The following is a 24,111-nucleotide window of genomic DNA, read 5'->3' on the forward strand; positions in this document are numbered from 1 at the left end:
AACTTCCACATTACTGAGGCAGTTAATGTAAACATGGATTCATCTGGAAAGTCTATCAGCAACGGGTGACTATCCTGTATAGGAGCCTCTGCTAATTGATCTGCTATAATTTGTCCTTTGAGGGTTTTTTTGTCTATGTATTCTATATCAAACTCGCTCAAGATCATAACCCACTTAGCCAATCACCCGGTCAATGTTGCTCTGCTCAATAGGTACTTGAGTGGGTCAAAGCATGCAATGAGTTGTACCTTATGACTCAACATGTAATGTCTGAGCTTTTGGGAAGCAAATATTAATGCTAAGCATGCTCGCTCTATGGGGGTATAATTAAGCTCATAGCCGATCAGAGTCCTACTTATATAATAAATGGCTCTTTCTTTTCTATTTTTGTCATGCTGTGCCAATAGAGATCCTAGAGCTGAGTTCATTGCTGATATGTATAACAATAGAGGTTGTCCTGGAGTAGGAGATATTAACATTGGTGTGTTCAAAAGATAATCTTTCAGAGCTTGGAAAGCTTCCTGGCATTGTTTTGTCCATTTAAAAGTAACTCCTTTCTTGAGTAAATGCTGGAATGGGTGACACTTATTTGCCAACTATGCTACAAATCTCCTTATGGATTGCAGTATTCCTTGTAACCCTATGAGTTGTTTAAGTGTCGATGGAGGTTGCATATCAATGATTGCCTTGACCTTGGCAGGGTCTATTTCAATTTCTCTGTTTGATACTATAAACCCCAACAATTTACCTGCTGTTACACCAAACACACACTTCTTCGGATTTAATTTGACATTATACTATTCTAACTGATCAAATATCTATGTAAGAACTACAAGGTGACTTTCTCTTGTTTGTGGTTTAGCCAATATATCATCCACGTAATCTTCCATTATGTTGTGGATTATGTCATGAAACAATGTTGTCATGGCTCTTTGGTATGTTGCTCCGACATTTTTGAGACCAAATGGCATCACATTCAAGTAGTATGTTCCCCATGGGCATGTAAAGGTCATTTTATGTTGATCTTCTGCTGCAATTTTAGAATGGTTGTATCCTGAAAAACCATCCATTAAAGATAGCATCTCATTTCCAGTTGTTAGGTCAACTATCATATCGATATTAGGTAGCGAAAAGTCATCCTTAGGACAAACTTTATTTAGATCTCAAAAATCAGTATAGATTCTTATGCCTCTTGTGGGCTTAGTCATAGGTACTAGGTTGGATATCCATTTTGCATAGTCAATAGGTCTAATAAAACCTAAATCTAGAAACTTTTGTAGTTCTATTTTAACCAGTAATGCGATACTTGGATGCATTTTTCTCAATTTTTGCTTGTAAGGTTTAACTCTCGGTATCAAAGGTAAGTGATGCAACACTAATTCGGAGTCTAAGCCTGGCATGTATGAATAGTATTAATCAAAGTTGATAGGTCTTTGTTTGAAAAAATGGATGAATCTATCTTTTTCTTCTTTGCTTAGTGATTTTGCTAGATGGATGTTATGTACAACTTCCCCTTATGCTATGTTTACTTCTTTTGTTTCCTCTGTAAGTAATGCTAAACTTTCTCTTTCCATAGGAAGGTTACCCAAGTCTTTCCATTATGGGTAGTTTGATCCTTATCTTCTGTTGCAGAAGAAATTTCTTCTCTAAAGTATGCCATTCTATTCAGGTCTATAACAAACCCTGCTTTATGATCACCTTGTGGAAATCCCTCCTTGACTCCTAGAAATTCTGTAATTGCTTTGTCATTTTCAAACCAATCTAGTGTTGGTTTTCCTTCTTGCCCCCAATCAATCAAGTGTGAATGAACTAGGGGTAAATAATTATTCCCTTCTTTAGTAGACTCTAATAACATGAAGACTTGAGTGTTTGACTAACTTTGTGTATCTTCATCCTATATATGCCTTATTTGATTCCTTAATATTACACTTTCTGGTGGGATAGAATCATGGAGTGATAAGAATTCATAGTCATGAGAGTTTGTCTCACTTTCAATATATGTTTCATCATATGAGCTATCATCACTTATTTCTTCTTGTTCCTGTCTCTGATTCTATTGTAGATTGACTAGTCTTCTTTGGACATTTGTTACCCTTGTTAAGCCTGGTATAAGCCTTTGCAATCTTTCTTCATCTATTTCATTAGGTTGAGCCTGAGTGGCTTCTCGTGGTAGAAGTAGTGATAATAACCATGGGTGGGATTTGGGTGGTAGTGGTAAACCTGCATCTGTTTCCATATTAGCCTGTACTTTTGTGTAAACAACTGCATCATTTTGTAACTCAGTGATAGGTTCTTCCAAGAGTTGTCTCATGTCTTCTCCATCTGATTCTGCACTAGGTGATGTAGGTACCTGATTACTTATTCGAGATGAAAATGGAAGTTCTTGTGTCGACCAATTCCTTTGTGATATGTAGTCAGATGGCTTGCTTGGTCGATTTAGAATATCAAGAGTACGTTGTCTTGCTTCGGTGATATGTTGTACATGTTTTTATCCCAATCCTTGATTCCTGAGATTATCATTAGGAACAATAGGTTCAAGTCTTCCTTGTTTCTGTAACCCAAGGCCTATGGTACCATCATATCCATGTCTTTGGAGTATTTTGAATCCATTGCCATACTGATATGTGTGTATTCTGGGTATTGTCATATGATCTTCTTCTCTATATATCCAATGGTTAACATCTTCGTTAAGGGATTCTTCTTGTAAGTCACCCCATCTAATGAAAGAGCATGAGTCTATATATCTGACAATTTCTTTTCCTTTGTCTCACTTTTGCACTGTAGTGTGAGGTTTCCCAAAGGAATTAGGAGAAAGAGACAACTATTTCCCACTTAAAGTATTTGCGATAGAGTACTCTCCACAACCCATATCTTTTATTTGTAAGGAGGATGTTGTAGGCATTTCCTTTTTTGTTTCTATGATCTTTAATGTTTCCAGCTGTGTAGTGAGAGGTGTGGCCTAATTGATAGGTGCCTAATTATCCACACCGTCTTTCAGATAATTGCAATGTTGGAATGGATTTGGATCACCCTTTATGGTGATTTTAATATCATTGTATGGGAATTTGACACATTGATGGAATGTGGATGGTATTGCTTGCATGGTGTGGATCCATGGGCAGCCCAATAACATATTATATCCCAGTTCTCTGTCTAAGACTTGAAAAGCAACCTCTGTTGTTATTGGTCCTACTTGTATAGGTAATGTTACAATTCCTTTAGATGGACGTTCTTCATCATCGTAAGCCTTGATACTTATCCTCTTGGAAGAATCAATGTGAAGTTCAGAATACCCTAGTGCTTTGACCAGCTTTAAAGTACAAATGTTGAGACTAGCTCCCCCATCTATGAGTACTCTTCTGATTCTTCTCTTATGAATGTAAGCTTCCAGATGTAGAGGGTCGTTATGAAGTAGTCTATCATTGGGAATATCTTGTTCTGTGAATGAAATACGTGTGCCTTGTGTCAGATTTCCCACCATAGATTGGAAGGCATTTTCATCTATATCTTTGTTCACTATCAAATCTTGAAGTGCTTTGTCCAGTATAGCTCTATGAGTGGGCAAAATTTGCAATAGTTCGAATAATGATATCTCTCCAAGAGTTTTCTTAAGTTGGTTAACAACATTGTAAGTTCCTACTGCTGGTGGTTGATTTTGTGGTATTCTGTTGGCATTTTTTGTTTATGTTGTGATTGTCATTGATGGACACACACTTGTATTGAGATCCCCTTTATGTGTATGAGCTTGTGCTCAACCAGTATTTGTTCGAAATGGTATGTTGTATTCTAGTCTTTAGACTAGTGGTGATTTTGCAGAATGTGTTTCCCAGTATGAAGCGGCATGTCGACCCCAAGCGGTTCATAGATCCCAAGCGGCATGAGGGAGCAAAGTGGCACAACACATTCTTACCAGTCTTCATTTTTGTCAAACCGGCAATCGGTATTTTGTATGAACCGGTAATACTCTGTGATGAGTTACCAACCGGCATTTTGTGATGAGTTACCAATCCACCAATTGTTTAATGGTGCCGACACATTGACGGTGCTTTTTGTGTCATGTAACTTAATATGTCTAGATGCATTGAACCTAGTAAATTGTAATGTAATCCTATTGGACCGACATGAAATCAGATTCCCTTAAAAGGACATCATGTCTAGGGTTTTAAGTTGTTGCTGAAAGGGTTAATGTCGAGCTAGGGTTTAAGGTGGAAGTTGAGAATGATCTTATCTGAGAAGATCAAGTTGTAACTATGAGAGAGATAGAGAAGCCTGAAGTAATGCTAAAATGCATTAACTGTGAGAAATACTAGATCTAACCAAGCAGTTTGTGCTATCCAATAGATCAAACACTTGTTGATTACTCACATCTTTGACAAGTCTGTAGCCCTTAACCGGGTAGGCCTCAAAGCCTTTGTAAAATCCTCTAACAAGGTGGTTCACACATGTGAATCTAAAATCCTCTAACAAGGTAGTCTTTAATCGGACTTATCTCCTAACAGAGATCGAGATTCCTAACAGGATCTGTTATGGTGAAGAACATTGTAAGACCTTAACTGGTCTGACCTTAACCGGTCTGGTTTCTATTCTGCAGATAGTGACTTGTGAGTTCCATCTCACCGTGGTTTTTCCTAGTTGGGTTTCCACATCAAATATCTTGTGTTATGGTTGTATTGGTTTTGTGGGTGAATGCTTTATTCGCATTTTGGTTTGCATGTGTGGTAACCGGTTTGACTATTAGACTGCTTTACCGGTTTATCTTTAGACTGTGTAAGTGTTTTAGTGCAGAGATTTTTGGCATACTAATTCAGCCCCCCCCCCTCTTAGTATTCATCAATTGGTATCAGAGCCTACCTTTCTATAAGTTTAACCACTTGGAAAGAGATATGGGGGAATACACCATGAGGGAACTTACTCAATGACTCACTAAGTTTGAGCAAGCCTATGATGATCTTATGGTCAAATACAAGGCATCTCAAGCAAAAAGGAGAGAACATGCAGAAAAGTTGATGGAACTATCTGAAAGTAGTTCTGAAGATGAAGCTAACATGGAAGCCATGATTGCTAAAGTAAATAAACTGAATGATTCAAACTCCAATCTAAGAAAGGATTTGGAAGGACTAACTATTAGGTTTAGTCAAGAGATTGAGAACCAGAGAAAAGCTGAAGATCGGATAAAGGATAGAGATCATGAGATCTCCAAGTTGAAACAAGAGATTAGTGCACTGACTGCTCGCCTTCATGAGAGCAGAATGGAAAAAGAAGACATGCAAGGAGAACTAAACATAGCCATCTCAGAAAATGCAAGTCTAATGGAGACAAACACTACTATTTCCAAAGAACTCTTTGAGTCAAAGGAAATACTTGCTAAGTTTGGCAAAAGTACTGTCAAGCTAGAGCAAAAGCTTGAGTCATCTAGACCGGCAAAGAATACCAATGGTCTTGGTTTCTCTAGACATGAGGAAGGAGAATCCTCAGGAACAAATGCTGAAGCATCAAAGAAGCAACCGACACTCAAAGAAAAAGGTAAGCAAAAATTCAAACCTATTTAGTTTAACTGTCTTAAAGAAGGACACACTGCCAATCTATGTAGGAGCAAAGCCTATAATAATTTTCCTTATTTTATCAACAATGTACCTAGATCCAATAAGTTCAATGGTCATTGTTATGCATGCAACAAGTTTGGGCATAGAGCATTTGAATGCAGGTCTGTGATGGATAACACTGGAAGATATCCTCAGAGGACCTAAGGAACTAGTCCTAAACCTTTTGTGAACTGGAATCACAACTGGTTTAATGTCTTCAATCATCAGTCAAGAAGCGGTGGTCATCAAGAGGCAACCAGATGGAGAGAAATTTGTATGATCTATCATGGTCATGGTCACACTGCTACAACATGCAGAAGGAAGAATGGAAACATGTACAATGGACCTTGGAGAGCACCTAGACTTGTTTACTATCACTGCAACAAACCGGGTCACATTGCAAGATTCTGCAGAAGCAAAAAAAGTATATCTGATGATATACCAGTCACTCGGGAAGGAGAAATTGATGTTGAAAAAGTTCAAGGGGACATGAAGAAAACATGGAGGAAGAAACCAACAATGTCAGAAGAGGAACCGGTTTCTACACCTAGTGTGGAAATATCGGAACTAGCAAACTAAGCCTTAAAGGCTTAGGGGGAGCAAACGGCGAAAATGCTTTCGAACCCCCGGTTGACACCGGTAAAAGACCTTAACTGGTATGTGATACCTATCACTTGGCAAAAGATTAGAAATGGTAAAAAGGAAAATTAGGGTTTACGCCCTAATAGAGGAGCATTAATGATGGTAGGTGAGAGACATGTATAAATGCATTTTTCAAATCATTTCTCACTATCTATTTTCGAGCGAAGAAAAGTTTTCAAGTGTAGAGCAAAGAAAAGGAGATTTGAGCTTAGATTTCAAGAAATTGAATAACCTTGAAAGAGATTCAAATCCAATTTGCAAGCGGTAGTGGAGAACACAAAGTGGTGATTTGGCATCCGATGGAGAGTGGAGTGAAGCAGAATCAGGAAGCCCTAAATTCGCGTTTGAAAGGTATTTTTCTTGTTCTTGAAATACTCTACAATGGCTTCTACATCTCATACTAGTTCGAGTACATCAATTGAGTCGAAAAGTTTTATTCAAAGGAAGTCTAAAGATAATGCTTTGTCACAAGTTCCGGCTAGAGTCATAGTTGAAGAAGGAATTTTTGATTATATTGATTGCAAAATAGAAGACCTAGGGTCCTTAGCCATTCACACTTAGTTAGGTCTATTTTGCGGCAAGGACAAAAGAATCAAACCGGAATTTAGTATCTTAGAGAAGAAGAAATTCCATAACGCAGTATATTTTCTGGAAGATTTCACGGAGGATCACATCAAAATTATTTTGAGCAGAGTCCACAGCGACAAGATGTACTTGGAGAGGACGCATGACATTACACCTCAGGAAATTCATGCAGTCACCAGCTTTTATAACATAGGGGAAGTGCCAGCCCTGAGAAAAGTGAGAAAAACCAAAATATCCAAGCTCACCGGTTCAACCAGTGACTCACGGGGTATGACAGTCAATCCTATCAAGGATGATCTGCTGAAATACGCCTGCATGGTGATAGGATACATAATGTTTTCAGCCAGCAGGATTAATTCTGTATCTGCTGCAGTGGTAAATGTCGCTTACCAGATGATAAAAGAGGATGCATCTTTCAACTTATGCACCGGCATGCAGAGGCAACTCCTGTTGAATCTTAAGGCAATCAAATAGGATAATTCACCAAGGTTTAAGTTTGGACAACTACTAGTAGGGTTGTTCTTTTATTTTCAAGGCTACTTTCCTAGTGTAGGAGATGTCCAGTGGTCCCCTGACCAACCGGTAACCAAGCAGATAAAGGAAAGTGTATAAGCCATTGGAACTGGCTACCCTGAAGTACTGAACAAATATTTTGATGAGTTCAGAAGAAAGATGAGTCAGAGGGTAAGAATCTCAGGTGACATAGTGAAGAAATACGAAGATGACATCTGTTTCACTATTCAAGTGGACAAATGTTTAATGGAGGTTGTTGAGCCTAGAATGGAGGAAGTAGAACCAATGGGCTATGAAGTTATGTTTGACATGCTGGAAGGGTATGCCTCAATCCTTATTACCTCAACTCTTGATCCAAAGGCTAAGATAACCGGAACCTACTTGGAGAGGATTGCACCGATTGAAGAACCATCGGTGAAGAAAGGAAAAGAACCGGCAACTAAGAAAGCCAAGGCAGTGCCTGCAGCATCGGCACCGACTACCACTATAACTCCAAGAGTGACCAAGCGGTCACCGGAAAAAGTCTTCAAAAGAAAAAGGAAGACTAAGACAAATGAACCAGACTTTGAAGAAACCGAGTCTAATGAAAAGCCGAAGTAGGCAAGACAGACAAAGAAGGTGAAGAAGAATGAACCGACAATGTCTGCACTGGTAAATATTGATATCTCCTCATACAAACCTTTGACACATTGTCAAAGAATAGTAAAAAATATTAGGAGAAAATTACTTCATGATTTAGTAGATTATTATGATGATTTTAATAGTGAGGAGAAAGATGAAGTACTACAGGAAATCATTCTTTATTTATGTAAAAATGACTAGTCACCATAAGAGATTAAAGCTCAGACACCAGATTCATTATTTAAAGCATTAGATAATACATGGCACATTGCCATTGAAAAGGAATAGGAGATTAGGGAGAAAGTCTTTGCACAGTACTTCCCCGAACTCTCAAATTCAGAATTATTTGATGCCTTGGATCAAAATAAAGGTCTTTTCTTCACAAGGAGAAGAAGACTCTAGTTGTTGGAGGGGATAATTGATGATGTTGAAAAAGATACTCATCAACATATGGCACATGCTATCAGCTCTCACAAAGCATGAATGGCCAACCTCCAAGTAGAAAAGGAACCGGTTATTTCTAGACCGGATGAGGTCTTTGATGAGGAAGGAAACTTGGTGGAAGAACCAATTGACACTATCGATGTTGATGCCCTAGATGTAGAAGATGTCACTCAAGACATACCTTCTGAGGGAACTGAACAGGGGAAACAAGCTGAGGACACACAACAAGCAGCAAAGGAATAGGAAGAGAAGAAGAAGAGGGATGAAGATGAGAAAAAGAAGAAAGAGGAAGAGAAGAGAAAGAGGAAGAGGAGAAATGAAAAGATGAAGAAAAGAAGAAGCAAGAAGATGATAGGAAAAAGAAAGAAGAAGAGGATAAGGAAGAAAAGAGAAAGAAGGAAGAAGAAGAAAAGAATAAGAAGGAAGAAGAAGAGAAGAAGAAGAAGAAGAAGGAAGAAGAAGAGAAGAAGAAGAAGGAAGAGGAAGAAAAAAAGAAGAAGGAAGAGGAAGCACAGAAGAAGAAGGAAGAGGAAGCAAAGAAGAAGGTAGAAGCAGAGCAGAAGCAGAAAGAAGAGGAAGACAAGAAAAAGATGGAAGAGGAAGAGAAAGAGAAAGAAGAGAAGGAGAGGAAAATAGAAGGAAGAAGCAGACAAGATAGCTGAAGCAATGAAGAGCACATAGATGGAGATGGAGACTTCTAAGGCAACCGAAAGCCAAGCCAAACCGGCTGCTATCTTAAGTCCTATTGATCTCCAATCTACAAGTGAGTCTAAGCTTATGCAGAGCATCAAGGTTGCCCAAGAGCGCCTTGAAGTCATTCGCAGGAAAAGGGAACAAGATATTATTCAGGCGGTTGTAGACACACTTACCGGTTTAATCCTCGGTACTAATCTTCCTAACACTGAATCATCACTAGCACAACTCAAACTTCTATGTACTGTAGTGGATGATCAGGTGCAGAGTCTGGAAGAAGCAGCAGAGGCCAATGTAAAGAAAGAGCACCAAAAGGCTCTTAATGTTGCTCTAGTGAAAAAGATGAATGAGCTTAGGACTAAATTGCTAAAAGATCAAAAGGACATAAGGAATGCCTTGGATGAGGGAAACTTGCTACGTAGTAAAATCTGTCAACCTCATCTGTTTTGTGACGATGTGCTAGCCAAGAAGCAAAAGCTTCAAACAAACTTACAGTCCTACTTGGGCACATTTAAGACACCTTATGATTCCTTCCTTTGTAGCATATGGGCAAACCATTCACCGGTTCCAGATCCAGTCAGCCAAGATGGAGCAAGAGATCAGCACACGGTCTAGAGATTTGTAGGAGCTTCAACTGGTATTACTTCCATGACTGCAAATTCTTCAGAAGTGTTATCTGAACCTAGATGCCTTGACAGTCACACAGGAACTGAGCACAATAGATGCCATGGAGGAACAGGTATCCCAGATGCAAATAGAGAAGGAAGTGGCAACCTCCCTTCTTGAGTCCTGGTCTCTATCCATGAAACAATTTTTGCAGGACTATAAATTGGTTTTTGACAAGTATTATTCATTATTGTCATAAACTTTATATATATATATGGAAATAGGGTTTTTCAATAGTACTTTGTCATTGTTGGAAAAGGGGGAGAAGTATATTTGGTTTTTGGTTTTAAAATTTTGATCTTCTGACACGGGGGGAGAAGTATCTGGCTTTGAAATTTTGATATATGTTGTGATATATGCCATATGCTATGATGATTATGCTCTGTATGCAAAATTTCTATACACTGTGTTGATTACGGGATAGTGTATATGCTTAGGGGGAGCAATTTTGTTAATGGCAAGTTTTTTGTTGTAAAACACTTAGATGTCAAAATTTTTATTTTCCTAAGTGTTGCCATCAATGCCAAAGGGGGAGATTGTTGGCATTTTTTGTTTATGTTGTGATTGTCATTGATGGACACACACTTGTATTGAGATCCCCTTTATGTGTATGAGCTTGTGCTCAACCAGTATTTGTTTGAACCGGTATGTTGTATTCTAGTCTTTATACTAGTGGTGATTTTGCAGAATGTGTTTCCCGGTTTGAAGCCGCATGTTGACCCCAAGCGGTTCGTAGATCCCAAGCGGCACGAGGGAGCAAAGCGGCACAACACATTCTTACCAATCTTCATTTTTGTCAAACCGGCAACCAGTATTTTGTATGAACTGGTAATACTCTATGATGAGTTACCAACTGACATTTTGTGATGAGTTACCAATCCACCGATTGTTTGACGGTGCCAACACATTGACGGTGCTTTTTGTGTCATGTTACTAAATACGTCTAGATGAATTTAACCTAGGAAATTGTAATGTAATCCTATAAGACCGACATGAAATCAGATTCCTTTAAAAGGACATCATGTCTAGGGTTTTAAGTTGTTGCTGAAAGGGTTAATGTCGAGCTAGGGTTTAAGGTGGAAGTTGAGAATGATCTTATCTGAGAAGATCAAGTTGTAACTATGAGAGAGATAGAGAAGATTGAAGTAATGCTGGAATGCATTAACTGTGAGCAATACTGGATCTAACCAAGCAGTTTGTGTTGTCTGATAGATCAAACACTTGTTGATTACTCACATCTTTGACAAGTCTGTAGCCCTTAACCGAGTAGGCCTCAAAGCCTTTGTAAAATCCCTCTAACAAGGTGGTTCACACATGTGAATCTAAAATCCCCTAACAAGGTAGTCTTTAATTGGACTTATCTCCTAACAGAGATCGAGATTCCTAACAGGATCTGTTATGGTGAAGAACATTGTAAGACCTTAATTGGTCTGACCTTAACCGGTCTGACCTTAACCGGTCTGACCTTAACCGGTCTGACCTTAACCGGTCTGACCTTAACCGGTCTGACCTTAACCGGTCTGGTTTCTATTCTACAGATAGTGACTTGTGAGTTCCATCTCACCGTGGTTTTTCCTAGTTGGGTTTCCACGTCAAATATCTTGTGTTATGGTTGTATTGGTTTTGTGGGTGAATGCTTTATTCACATTTTGGTTTGCATGTGTGGTAACTAGTTTGACTATTAGACTGCTTTACCAGTTTATCTTTAGACTATGTAAGTGTTTTAGTGCAGAGATTTTTGGCATACTAATTCACCCCCCCTCTTAGTATTCATCATATTCCTTGTAAAGTTACCTTTGATCTGTGAGTAACTACTGCACAGTCTCTGTCTCTGGGAGTTATGGTGATCGTAGAGATTGTATCATTTGTATAATAGGCTATTTTATCAAGATTTAGGTTAAATCCCTCTTCATCGTCTGTGTGGGTATGTTTGACATCCATGATATGTTCTATGATTTCATCTTCAAACCAACCTAAGTGAGATGGTTGATCATGCCCCCAGTCTCTGAGACAAATATTTCTATCATCATCATACTTTGGTGCCTCTAATATTATGCAAATTTGGTTATCATCTGTGTGAGTGTTTTGATATTGGTCATCTTGATCAAGTTTTTCTTGTGAATCATTGTTTGCTACATCTTCTGAGCTAATTGCATGAATAGTGTTGTTAGTTATATTGTCTTGGGTACCTGATGTGGTAGCTTTCCCCTTGTCATTCTTAACAAAAGGATCCTTAAAAATCGTATGATTTGTGTTTGCTAAGGTTTTATCGGTATCAATTGTGATGTCCCCTTGGTCTATCATATCTTGGACCAAGTTTTTCAATTTGTAGCAACTTGTTGTTTTGTGACCTTTAGTTTGATGATAATCACAGAAATCATTATCATTCCACCATGTGGGTTTGAAAGGACCTGGTTCATACACTCTTACCTCAAGTAAAGTGATCATGTTTGTTTGTATTAACTTTTTGAGCACTGACTCAATAGGTTCTCCTAGAGGTGTGTAATTTCTTCTTGGAGCATTTACCCTGGGGTATCTTGTGTTCATGTTTCGTGTAGCATTTACATTTGCTGATGTTGCGTTATTCCCTGTATGTGGATTAGATGAGATACTCGTTCCCAAAGATAATATGGGTTGAGTTTTGTTTATCATTCTGGCATCTACAATACCATTATTGGTCACATTTTTGTTTTTCGACCAAAACTTAGATTTTTCATTGTTGTTGGTATTACCATACTTAATAAGACCTTGTTCTACTAGTCCCTTCTCACATTTGAGAGCCTTTTTCCATGATTTGTTTGAATGTGGTTAAACATTGCATTTGTATCGGATATTTAATCTTAGGAATCAAATTTTCTGTGAACATATCCACTTGCTCTATTTCTGGGATAACTGTCTTGCACCTCCTATAGAGAGCCCTCCATCATTGTATGAAGGATGCAAATGTTTCATTCTCATATTTTTTAGCAGCATACAAGTCCATCAAAGTAACCAGGGTGTCAATGTTGTGTGAGAAGTTTGCAATAAATTATTCAGCTAATTCTCCCCATGATGTGATGGTTGGTGGTAAATGTGAAAACCACTCTAAAGCCGAACCTCCAAGACTTTTAGGAAATAATCTCATTAGATAAGTATCTTCTAAGGCAACCTCTATACATGTTGTAAAAAATTCTCTGATATGATCTCTAGGATAACCCTTCCCTTGATATCTATCAAATTTGGGCATTTCAAAATGTTGTGGGAAAGGTGGCTTGTATAATGTGTGATCAAATGGATAAGGACGTAAGTCCTGCATTGTGTAGCTCTTGTTATCATTACCAGTTTGCATGGTCTTCATTTGTTGTGTCAGAATATCTGTTTGTGTCAAAGGTATACCTTGTGTTTGTGTATGTCCCACAAAAGGATTCGTGGTTGCATAACTAGGAGGTTGTTGGAAGGTACCGAGATTATAACCCTGTGTGTTGTGCATTCCACTAGGTACCATGAAATAGATGATATGCGAACCCATGTTTGGTTGAGTTGTACTTGTTGTATTGACAATACCTAGGTTTGCATTTTGTTGACTATATGTGGATCCCATAGAATAGGAAACTGGAGGTTGGGTTGCACTTGTTGCTTGTGTTTGAATAGGTGTTGAGACACTTGATATTATCAATATTCTCTATGATGGTATACTAGCATTGACTTCTGAAGATGACACACTTGTTTGAAAGTTTGCATTTGTGTTGATATTTGTTTGGATAGGTACGTTTTGAGGAAAACTAGAGGTCGTTGCTTGTATTTGTGTCAAGGGTGGTGTTTGACTGTTATCTTGACCTAAAGTTTTTCTTGGTGGTAAAATCTTTGTGACATCAAAATCCTTAGGTAGTTTTGCCCCATTTTGTATTAACAATGAAAGATACTTGTCCCTATCGCTATGTATAAGTGCATCTAGGATCATGAGGACATGTGGGTCTTGTTGTGTGGATTTAATTTCTTCCTTTGTCAAATGCTATTGTAATTTGTTTAGGGTGGACATTGTCTATGTACCTGAGTGTTGACCTATTGAAATGTCTAAATTCCATGTAGGGTTTACAGACTGTGTGTTTCTCAGGTCCATTATTCCTTTCGCTTTCTGCAACCTTGTGACAGGCATCTAAAATTGCTTATATGAGGGTGGTTCTATGCAAGACGATGACTTAACCCTAGACTGTAGACGTAAATGCAAGGCTATACTAGACTCTCTATTGAGGATTTTGACGTGAGACCTTTTGAGCATTCCTAGATTTCTCTAATGCAAGTCTTTCCATTTGTTGATGAAGTTGTTCAGCCTCAATCTCTCTATCAATTATATGGGAAATCCTAGACTCAATTTTTATCTCGTGTATGACTCCTATATATTGAGGTGCACTTCTTCTTAAATCCAAAGCTAAGTTAGCTAGACCATCAATTATTTCTCATTGACCACCATTCAGAACTAAATTAGGTTGCTCAAAGGGGAGAAAACCATCACCTGGGAGACCCATGAAGGCACATGCTATGAATCTATAACTAACAATGGACTTAGACGTATATGAGGTCTAGATGAAGACGTATATGATAATGTAGGACTATGTAACTAATATGGATGATAATGCAAAAGACTTAGGATGATAATGAGGATGTGATTGGGACTATGCAAAAGACGTAGGATGATAATTAGGACGTGATTAGGACTATGCATAGGATGATAATGAGGATGTAAGTGGGACTATGCAAAGGATGTAGGATGATAATGAGGACGTAAGTGGGACTATGTAAAAAACTGCCTAGGGTCACAAGTATGTAAGGACTTTTGAGTTTTGGTTTCAAAATGGACTTTGTTTTCTATAACTTCATGTGTAAGACAATGTTTTGTAGTTTTCCAAATCTGAGAACAATTGCTGGTAGGTATGTATAGCTGACTGACTCAATTTTCATACAATCTCAGAAAATGTGGAGATACATGGGATAGGGCCTGAAATAGCCCAAGGGATTGACTCAATACTGGTCTAGCACAATGATAAGTTAAAAAAGAATGGAATACAATCTTAGGATGGATAGTGGACACCATTCAGTGAGGCCCTTACGAAATACCGAGACAAAATGAACAGATAGAGAGTCTAGCAGCACTGGCTCCACTCCATGACACACACTTCTCGGGCATGCCAGTCTCTCTTACCTTGAAGATCCGAGGATCTTATAGATGAGGGATTCCTGTATCATAGTGTAAGGTACATGAAGGGTATCTATGGGGTACGATCCGCACTCCCAAAACCACTGAATGTAGGATTTTTGGTAACTAAATTGGTTCTTAGTATTAGGTTTCAAGGGGTCCTGATCCAATGATGGATTCTCAGAGAAAGCCACTTAAGGCTTTAATTGATCTTATCGATGCAGGAAAGGCCCCCACATACTTCGAATTCACTCAACACTCTAGTTGCTTGACCAGTATATTTATATAGCAGCTCGAAAACCCACTCAAGAGTACGCTAGGAGAGATGATATCCCCAATGCATCCCAATTCGAAGTACCTATGTGGGGTGATGAAATCCCCAGTCAAAGATACCCCTCACTATGTAGAATAAAATAAAATTTGGATGTCATTGTCACCTTCCTTCTTTCTCCCAAGACCCTGAAGGTGGGTGGAAAGTCAGTTAGTGCAACAGTAGGTCCACCCTAGACACAATAAAAAGTTCTTTACCTTAAGAAAATGAAAAAATGATTTAATCTAATGTAGCCTAATTCACGTTCATTTTATAGCCCAAATTTAGGTGTTAGATACGCATGTGCATGTCTATTTTAAACACCAAATCAAAATATGAAGGCATACATGTCAATTTTAACCATTTGTTGATTTTAAGCACCAAAAACCAAGTGTGAGATACATGCATTTCAATTTTAGCCCATTTTCATTTTAAGCACCAACAACGAAGTGTGAGATTATCCATGCATGTCCATTTTAACCCATGTTCATTTTAAGCACCAACAATGAAGTGTGAGATTATCTATGCATGTCAATTTTAACTGTTGTTGATTTTAAGCACCAAAAATGAAGTGTGAAGTGTGCATGCAAATATACTAATCTAATCCTTTCTGCAAATCTGCCACAACCTATAAACAAAAGATTAGTAGTAAAAGCAAACTAATAGAAAACAGAAACTCAAAATTTGACAGAGGTGGATGCATAAATTTACCTGTGCGTTTGCTTGATACTTACAGAGCGAATGCGTGAATCTGACAAAGCGAATGCGTAAATCTGATAGAACGAATGCGTGACAATATCTGGTCGATTGCATAGCACTAACAAGTCGATTACATGATAGAAGGCAAACAACAACAAAAATTAAAAACTAACAAATAAAATAAAACTAAACCTGATCAGGAACCTGCAAAACCAATTATGAAGCCCTAGCCAAATCCCTCATCATCCATTCAATATTGATTAGATCATATTTAATTGTATAAGAAAGAACTAGGCTATTATATCTATCTAAGGCCAGTTGTTCTTCTGAATCCTGTATTAATTTTTCTGCCTGGAGAACCTTTTGATAGCGTTTGGCTTCTCTCCTTTGTTGTTTCATCCTTCTTGCACTTGAAATCCTGAACTGAACTTTTCTTGCCATAAACTGTATCAATCAAATCATAAAATAAAAGTAATTTGATTCTAGATTAACCAAATTTAAGACAAAATTAAATAGAACAGATAACAGATGGAAGAAAAAATTAAACAGCAAAGCTTCCTGCGAATGCGTGATTCGGAAAGGGCGATTGCATGACCCTGTCAGAACAAATGCATGACCCCAAAGGGTCGAATGCATGATGTTGTCTATGAGATTGCGTAATGATGAATGCTCGATTGCATGATGGAAAAATCTTTTCTCTAAATTCGTGCAACCTGCAAAAAAATGAAAAATCCGCACAATCTGCAAAAATCACACAGAAAAATAAAGAAGGTTAAATTGTTGTTAGTTCACGTCGGGTTCACCAAAATGTCATACATGTAAAATTCATCTTATTCAAAACAATAATCAATTAATTAGAAATCAAGGGAAATCACGAATCCCTATCTAATCAAAGAATCTAACAAAGAAGACAATGAAATAATTCAATATCAAGTAATAAGAATTATAATAATTCAATGAAATTCCCTATTCCAAGATTGCATATTACTTCCATTGCTCTTCTCTTCTCTGTGGTATGATGACTCTTAGATATTGCGCTGGTAACCTGCAAGTGACACAAAGATTCGAAGTTCATGATTATTGAGAATGGAGATTGAATGCTCAATTTATAGAAAATTGGAGAAGATTGATTGAAAGGTGGAACATAATGATCAAGAGGTGGAACTTAGGTGAAAATTGATAGTTGAACTGCTTATTGTAGGAGTGAAACTCAATAGATTGAATAGATTAATTGAGTCAACTGATTGAGAAAAAGCTGATTGAAGGAAGAAAAAGAATGATTGGTGGAAATAAAGAAGATGACACGGAAAACTTAATTTAGAAAAAGCTAACTGAAAGATGGAAATAAAAGTTGAAGAGATAAATGATTTAATTAATTAATTTAGCATGTGCTTGCATTTAGATTTAGATTTTAAATTTAATCTTTGCATGATATTTATTCAAATAATTGAATTTATTTATTCAATTTAGCATTTGAATATATTTAGAACTTAACTTTGATTTTCAATTTGGTTTTTGAAATCATGCACATGTAATTGAATTTGGAAGAAATTAGAAGAATATGAAATTAAATGAAATTAGAATTTGGGGATTTGGAAATGGAAGAATCAATTTGTTATTTAAATAATTTAAAGAAAGTATTTAATTATTTTAGAAATAGAATTTAATTAAATAATAAAGATTATCTAATTTAAAGGATTAAATCATGATTAATTAAATAATTAATATTTAATTAATATTTAGAAAAGAGTTAATGATTAGATGATCAGAGATAGAAATTGAATAATTAGTAATTTATTTAAATAATAAAGATTATTTAAATTGGGGAATTAACCATAATTAATTAAATAATAAATATTTAATTAATATTTAGGAAATGATTAAAATGATTAAATGATGATAGAATAGGAAAATAGAATAATTAGTAAGATGGTAAGGAAATATGAAATTAGAAAAAAATAGAAAAAATAGAAGAATAGGATTAATTAACTTAACTAAATAATTAAAGAATTATTTAATCAATTAGAGGAATAATTAGTACATGATCAATGAGACATTTTTAAGTGTCTACAACTTTGGTTATAGACTAAGCTTAAACCAGTATTAAACCTGGCATAGTTGATGTTGATTTGAAGCAGTACATTGTATTGGATTTGATAATCCACTTTTGTAGTCAGTGTGACTCTTATTGAGCAGTGAGCTCTAGGCAGTTGGCCTTCCTGCATGTGCAGGCCCCTCATTGTAAGTAATATTTATTCATTGACCAGTGCGTAAATATTGTGGGTCACAAATCCCACCGAGGTTTTTCCCACACCAAGTTTCCTCATTAAATATCTTGTGTTATGGTGTGTTCTCTATGTTGTCTCTGTTATTCTTATTTGTTGCATTAATTCTTATTTACCGATACACTGTTTTGGGATGGAAAGTTCTGAATAAGTTTAAATATTTTGCTAACCGGTTAGATACTGATTCACCCCCCCCCCCCCCTCTCAGTGTCTTTGGGACTGTCATTAATCCTAACAATTGGTATCAGAGCCTGGTCCTCTATTTTCAAAGGCCTAACAACTTGAGGAAGATTCTGACACCAGTAAAGATGGAGAACTTAAGAAAACAATTGGAAGGAGCTCTTGTAGACTATGATGCAGAGAAATTGAAGAATATCAAACTTGAAGATGATCTGAGGACTGCACAGGAATTTATTTAAGGACTTCAGGAGAATCTTACTATAGCTCAAAATAAAAGAAAAGAACTTCATGAGAAGATGTAGAAAGATGACGATGAAAAGGAAACTCTTAATGAACTTGTAAACAAGTTGAGAATAGAGAACTATAACTTGAAGAATTGAAAGTAAGATATGACTATTAGGTTAGTAAAGACATTGAAGATAGGAAGAAGAATGAAGAAGACTTGACTAGGAGACTCAATGATGCTGGAAATGAAAATCTAAGACTCAGTCATGAAAATGATATGCTGAAGACGGATCTAATTCACATGCAACATGATATAACTGAGCTTATGAGACAAAAGGGAATTCTAGAAAATGAGTTGGGTATTGCAAATAAACATAAAGAGAAATTCAAGAAAAGTTCAGAAGAACTTGATGATATGCTAAAAAATCATAAACCTAATGGAGATACTAATGGACTTGGATTTGAAGTTGGAGAAAGTTCTGGTGCTGCAAACAATCATGATCATAGTAAACCGGTATGACAACCTAGTGATTATAAATGTAATGGGAAATGCTTTAACTATAACAAGTATGGTCATAGAGAAAATCAGTGTAGATTTAGAAACAATCAGAACATTAATGCACCCAGCGGTCAATGTTCCAAATGCAACAAAGTTGGTCATAATTCAGAAAATTGCAGAATGAATGTGAGATGCTATGTTTGTGGAAGATTTGGGCACTTATCTAATCAATGCAGAACACAAACCGAGGTAGGATATGTAAAGGCTATTTAGAAGAATAATGTAACTTGTTGTGCTTGTAACAAGATTGGACATATTGCAAAATTCTATAGAAGCAAGACTGCACTGGCAAACAATAAAGGATCCAGTTTGAAAGGCAAAGAAAAGGTAGATGAGGTAAAGCAAGAATTTTCAAAACAATAGATTAGGAAGAGAGATCAAAATGTTGATGAACTATCTCTACATCAGTAAAATAGAGTAATACTCCACCGATAGGAGATTCTTCATCCAACTGAGAAGTAACCTGTTTTGGGGGTATTGCAGAAAGTTGAAAATCATGCAGAGTACCCTCGGTTGATGGTGAGAAGATAGATTTATTCCTTACCGGTAGATGTGTTAAGTTTTCACTTAACCAGCGAGCATTTAATGCGGTTGTTGAGAAAAATTTCATTATAAATCAGCTGATTTCCCTCTTTTTTGACACACCGAACATTCCAATTAGCAGAGAGTGCGAAAACTGAGCAAATGCATTCAAGGCAAAGGTATGAAGTGATTTCTTTGAAGCATTCAGAATACTTTAAGGTAGCTAAAGGTATTTTTCAATGGCTTCTTCTTCTGCTCCCGAATTTATTCGAAACCCTACAATTGTAGAAAATGTGAAACGCCCTAGGCCCATGTTGAAGATAATTCTCAAAATTGTGAAGCAAGATGACTCTATAGGGGCATTCTATAAAATTCCTAAAGATGTAGCATTTGCAGAAGACCCTAGGATTTATATACATTGTAACATTGAAGAATTAGGTTCTGAAAAATTGATGAAAATGTTTAAAACGGTAATTTGTGATGAAAATGGTGTTGTTAAACCTGAACACAAGATTGTAGAAACTCTAGGTTTTGTTGAGATATTGAATATCCCTAAATTTTTGGAGGAAGTAGTCAGGATTTTTTTAAGTAGAGCACATGGAGAATTCTTATGGTTGGATTTTGTTTACAAAATAACCGGATAAGCAATTAGGGCAGTAACTGGTTTACCCTCAACTGACAAAAGACCTGATAAAACTAAGAAGATTCCCAACAACACAATGATAAGCCTAACTAGAGAAACATCTGACAATAGATCACTAAGAGTGATTTATATTAAGGACATCAATGTGAGATTTGTGAGTATGGTGCTAGGATACAAGAATACACATGCTAACAGGCTAAATTCAATTTCTAGCCTCTATATACACAGTGCTTATGAGATGGTTAACAACAATGCAATGATTGATGTATGTGAATGGCTAAAAGATGAGCTTATTGACAACCTAAAAAAGATCAAAGGTGACAAGAAAGGAACATTCCTCTTTGGAAACCTTTTGGTATGTTTAATGTTGTATTTCACTAAGGAGATTCCTGGTACATGACCCAAAGACTTTGGTTATGATATACCGATAGGAAAAAAATTATAGGTGGCTTTCACTGGCATGGGAACTGCTAAAGACAACAACATAGCTGAATACTTTAAAACTTTCCAAGCTAAGATGAGAGCTAGAGAAAGATTACCACAGAGTATAGTAGACAAGTATGACAAAGAAATCTATTTTGCTATCAAGAAAGATGAGACATGGATGAAAGTTGTACTCCCTAGGACTGTATGGGTGACTGAAATGGGATATTAGGTAGATCTTAACATTCTTGAGACATATGCTAAAGCATTACTAGATGCATCGAGAGAACCATCAGAACAAGTTTTTGGCAGTGCTAAAACTATTGAAAGTGATGTAAAAACATTGAAGCAAAGGAAGAAAAGAGAAAAATTTATCAGAGATGCTTCTAAGAAAGTAAAATAAATCAAGGAAAATATAATGAACATCAGTGGCATATCACAAAGGAGATTCCTAGCATTGGTCACAAGGACTTTGCTTATGACATCCCTATTGGAAGATAGATTATGGAAGCAATTACTGGAATAGGTGTTGATGGTGACAAGCTGGTAAAAGATTATTTCAAGAACTTTCAAACTAAGATGAAGGCAAGGGAAAGGATTCCTCAAAGCATTGTGGACAAATATGACAAACAGATATGTTTTGTAATGAAGAGAGATGAGACATGGATGGAGGTTGTTACTCCTCGAACCATTTAGATAACAGAGATGGGCTATGAAGTAGATTTGAACATTCTTGAGTCTTATGCAAGGATACTTCTTGATGCACCAAGGGAACTGACTGACAAGATATTTGGCACAGCTGAAACAATTGAGAGTGATGTATCCATGATGAAGGAGAGGAAGAAAAGAGAAAAATTAATGAAAGATGCTTCGAATTTTGTAGCAGATGTTAAGAAAGGATTGATGGGACTTGAACATATGAGTGGTATTGCTAAGAGCATGAAGGAAAGTAAAGCCAAACAACAACTGGTAGCTCATGTTTCCCCAGTTGTTACTTCTTCTGAGATGGAAAGTGATAAAGAAGCAGAATTTAAAAGAGTTGAAAGAAAGAAAAGGAAACCTTCACCGACACCTACTCCTTCTCCAAAGAGGAGAAGAACACTAAGGAAGAAACAACAAGCTATGAGAGAGCCCAACATTCAGAGAAAGAAACTTATACCAAAGAAACTGACACCTAAGGTATCAGACATTCTATCCCCGGAAGAACTTATAAATGAAATTACCCAGGATGGAAACCTTAGCAATATCATCAAATGTTATCATACTTTCAAAGATTCTGATAAGGGAACAATTGAGGAAAGTATCATTCTACATCTTGATATTTACAAGAGTTTTAATTGAGGTCGTTGATGATTTGCCTAATGATCTTTATCTGAGACTTGAGGCAAAAATAATGTCTATAATGGAACTTGACAAGAAATTGAAAGTTGAAGCATTGTTGGCAGTTCACCCTGTCAATTCCTAGCAGGAGATTGATGAATTGATTGCAGAAGCCAACCGGTCAGTTTTTGCTAGTGGTCACTGGTAGGTTAGCTTAATGGCAAGCAATGTCAAAGAGATTACTGATGAAATGGCTGACAAATGGGATATATTCTTTGTGGAAAAGGAGAACAAGGAAGAGAAGGATAGACAGAAAATAGACAATCTTTCACTAAAGTATATTAGAAAAGTGATAAGGGTAAGAACAAAGTTGGTGGTATTCCTGACTTGACTATCAAGGATAACCTACCCCACCGGCTGAAGACACACCACCGGTAGTGGTAGAGAAACAAATTGAGGAACAACAAAAGGAATAGGTTAAAGAACAAGTTGAGGCACAAGTTGAACATGAGGAAGAGAAAACAGAGGAAGTGAACACTGAGATTATTGATCCAGAGTCAAACATTCTATTTACCATGAATGTGGACACTCAGGATATCAATGTAATTATAGATAAATCTTCTGAGAATGTTGAAGAAAAGAAAACTGAACCTATAAATGTTGACACTCAATAGAAGGTACAAAAATCGACAAAGAAAGAACCTGAACAGAGTATAGTTGAACCGACAGTCAGCAAGGCAGAAAGTAAGGATGACAGTAAGGTTGAAAACAAAGTTGAAACACAAAGTGAGCAAAAGGAAGAAATAGTGGATAAAGAAAAGGTCAATGATGGAAGTAAGATAGCTGAAGTGCTTTATGTGCAGACATCCAGAGATGAGAAGAAACCAACTGCAGAACCTCACACTCCGCCTAGCACTTCCACCATGGATTACAGATGTACAAATGTGACAGATGTACTTTTGGATTCCATTAAGAAGATCACTGAATGCAATGCCTTAGCATTTATGGCTATTGATCACACCTTACCTATTTTACAACAGATAGCATCGACATGTAAGGTAGATGATATTGTAGGCTCTATTGGTAAGTTAGACACATTGTCTAAATTCATTTCATCTAATATTCAGTCGATTGATAAGATTAATCAGGAGACAATTAGAGAAAGGGTAAATAAGGAGAAGGTAGATTTCTTTAATAAATCTATTGAGGACTGTACAAGAAATTTAGATTCCTTAATACTGGCACTAAATTCAACAATTTTGGAGTTTAAGGAACTGTATAGAGATGTTTGCAAGCCACACCATTTGACTACTGATATTGATGATCAAATTAAACAAACACAGAAGGAAATTGATGATATAGCAGACAACCTGATTGGTTCTTCTAAACTCACTTCAATTTTAGATCAAGAAATGATAGTATATGAGGAGAAAATAGAAAATATTGAAAAGGAGAAAGCTCGATTAAGGTTAAAAGCCCGCGAGTTAAAGAATAAACTTGGTCCTAGATTGGACAATTTGTTGACACACTAGAATGGACTATCTAAGGCTACTATTACAAGAGGAAGATCACCGGAGGAACAAATGCTTCATCTAACCAGCATGATCCGATAGATTGAGGATATCATTTCTAATAGTTCTAAATTTTTTCAAGGAGTTAATCTGATTGTAGTGGATATCTTTCAGATTGTACATAACCGGTTATAGTCTTTTAGGTAGAATTTTTGAATTTTTGATTCTTTTTAACAACCTTTGTCATTGATGCCAAAGGGGGAGTGATAGAGAAAAGGAAAAGGTATAGTGAAGGAGATCATTTGCTCAGAGGGAGCACTTTTGGTTTTGGCAATTTTGGTTTTTGTTTTTTCTCATGAGTGTTGCCATCAATGACAAAGGGGGAGATTGTTAGCATTACACACTCAGATGAGAATGGTTGATGTTGTCAATGATGACAACCAACTAGTAATATGATTCTACATGATTCTATTGATTATACCGGCAACCAACTTTGCATACCGTCACCAACAGCT

The 24,111-nt window shown here is 36.8% G+C and overlaps 1 protein-coding gene across 1 annotated transcript in view; it reads left to right on the forward strand.

Moving 5' to 3' along the window:
• The window catches only part of LOC131859039 (uncharacterized), a 56,418-nt gene extending 32,801 nt beyond the window's left edge, over positions 1–23,617 (forward strand). Inside the window, exons 2-3 of the mRNA XM_059212551.1 lie at positions 22,763–22,933; positions 23,126–23,617. Coding sequence (XP_059068534.1) covers positions 22,763–22,933; positions 23,126–23,617 — 663 coding nt within the window. The remainder of the gene's footprint in view (positions 1–22,762; positions 22,934–23,125) is intronic.
• The last annotated feature ends 494 nt before the right edge of the window (positions 23,618–24,111 follow it).

The sequence above is a fragment of the Cryptomeria japonica genome, chromosome 10, assembly GCF_030272615.1.
Source record: "Cryptomeria japonica chromosome 10, Sugi_1.0, whole genome shotgun sequence".
Classification (NCBI taxonomy): domain Eukaryota; kingdom Viridiplantae; phylum Streptophyta; class Pinopsida; order Cupressales; family Cupressaceae; genus Cryptomeria; species Cryptomeria japonica.